At 59.7% G+C, this 1,276-nt stretch overlaps 1 protein-coding gene across 1 annotated transcript in view; it reads left to right on the top strand.

The window, feature by feature from the left end:
* The window catches only part of SDRG_06809 (hypothetical protein), a gene marked incomplete at both ends in the record, with an annotated part of 1,477 nt that extends 569 nt beyond the window's left edge, over positions 1 to 908 (top strand). The window contains 3 exons of the mRNA XM_008612613.1: positions 74 to 203; positions 343 to 546; positions 738 to 908. Of these exons, the coding sequence (XP_008610835.1) occupies positions 74 to 203; positions 343 to 546; positions 738 to 908 (505 nt within the window). The remainder of the gene's footprint in view (positions 1 to 73; positions 204 to 342; positions 547 to 737) is intronic.
* Positions 909 to 1,276: the final 368 nt, after the last annotated feature.

The raw sequence follows: 1,276 nt of genomic DNA on the forward strand, positions 1-1,276 counted from the left end.
AAAGATGATGAGATTGTGCGCGACCACGTCGACGACCATTTCACGCGGCGCCGGGTCTCACGGATGCGTACAGGCCAAGCTTCACGCCGCATCGCATCTTGGGCGCGCAGTGTGCTATTGTGACGCTTCGCGAAGCGCTCCTCTTGAGCAACAGCATTCAGTCGCACGTGGCCACGACGCTCGAGACACCAACAATTACCAACGTTTAAAGCGGCGACGCCGACATTGACTGCGCGCGGACGACGCTCTGTACACCAAGACGTAGAAGACCATGTGGAGGCGCAGGTTTGTGAAAATCTCGCGCGGAAGTGAGCCGCCGACCCGAGCGCGACAACCAAGAAGGTCGAGAACGACAAGCAAGAGCTCGAGGCGCTTCGGCAGCGCTTGTTGCGCAAGAGCATGCTCGCGGTCACGCCTGCGCCGATCGAGTACAAGGAAGCGATCGCGGGTGACGGCCAACCTCGCGCCGACGTTGTCTTGCGCAGCTCTGCTCCGGTGCGCCCTTGTCGTTCGATCGTCGGTGACCTCGGCTTGCTCTCGACGCTCGTACAGGCTCGCCAAGCGGGCCGAAAGGCCATACGCAAAGCGCCATGTGACGACGAAGGTAAGGGCCGTAAGGCGACATTGGCCGATGCTCTCGACGATTTTTGTCGCTCGCTTTGAAAATGGCGCCGAGAACGAGCCGCATCTCGCCGCTTTCGGACGCGCCCGCTGCGGCGCTGGCTAACGGCATGCAGCAGTTTCCCGACACGATTGCGTCGACGCTCATGGCCAAGTGCGATGCGTTTGGCGCACCGGTCATGTGCCGCCACAATGACATGGAGGCTGACAGAGGCATGCTGGCGCACCTCGGCGCGTGCATGGAGCATGCGCCACGACAGAGATCCTCTCGCGCGACCACGTCATGAGCTTTTTCTCTCGGTTTGTATCACCAACATGCAAGACCCGAACCGCAAGACGACGGACGATATGCAAGCGCTACAGTCGATGAAGTTTGTGCACTTGATCAAAGCGCCATTGTTTGCGCTTGTGATGTACATGCTTTTGCACGGCTTGACAGACCGCATCTCGGAGACGAAGAAGGCTGCACTTATTTTCGACAACATGTGCTCGATGGTCAACGACGCCAAGGACCTCACGCTGTACCTCGTCACCATCTGCCGGCAGACGCTGCTGCTCGCTCGATTCCTGAGTGCCGCACTGTTTTGTCCAAAGCCCGTGGTATGCTCGCCAAGGGCCAGAGCCACTTCGCGCACCTCGTGCCACGGGTAGCAAG

This window comes from Saprolegnia diclina (genome assembly GCF_000281045.1).
Source record: "Saprolegnia diclina VS20 unplaced genomic scaffold supercont1.18, whole genome shotgun sequence".
Taxonomy (NCBI): Eukaryota; Oomycota; class Saprolegniomycetes; order Saprolegniales; family Saprolegniaceae; genus Saprolegnia; species Saprolegnia diclina.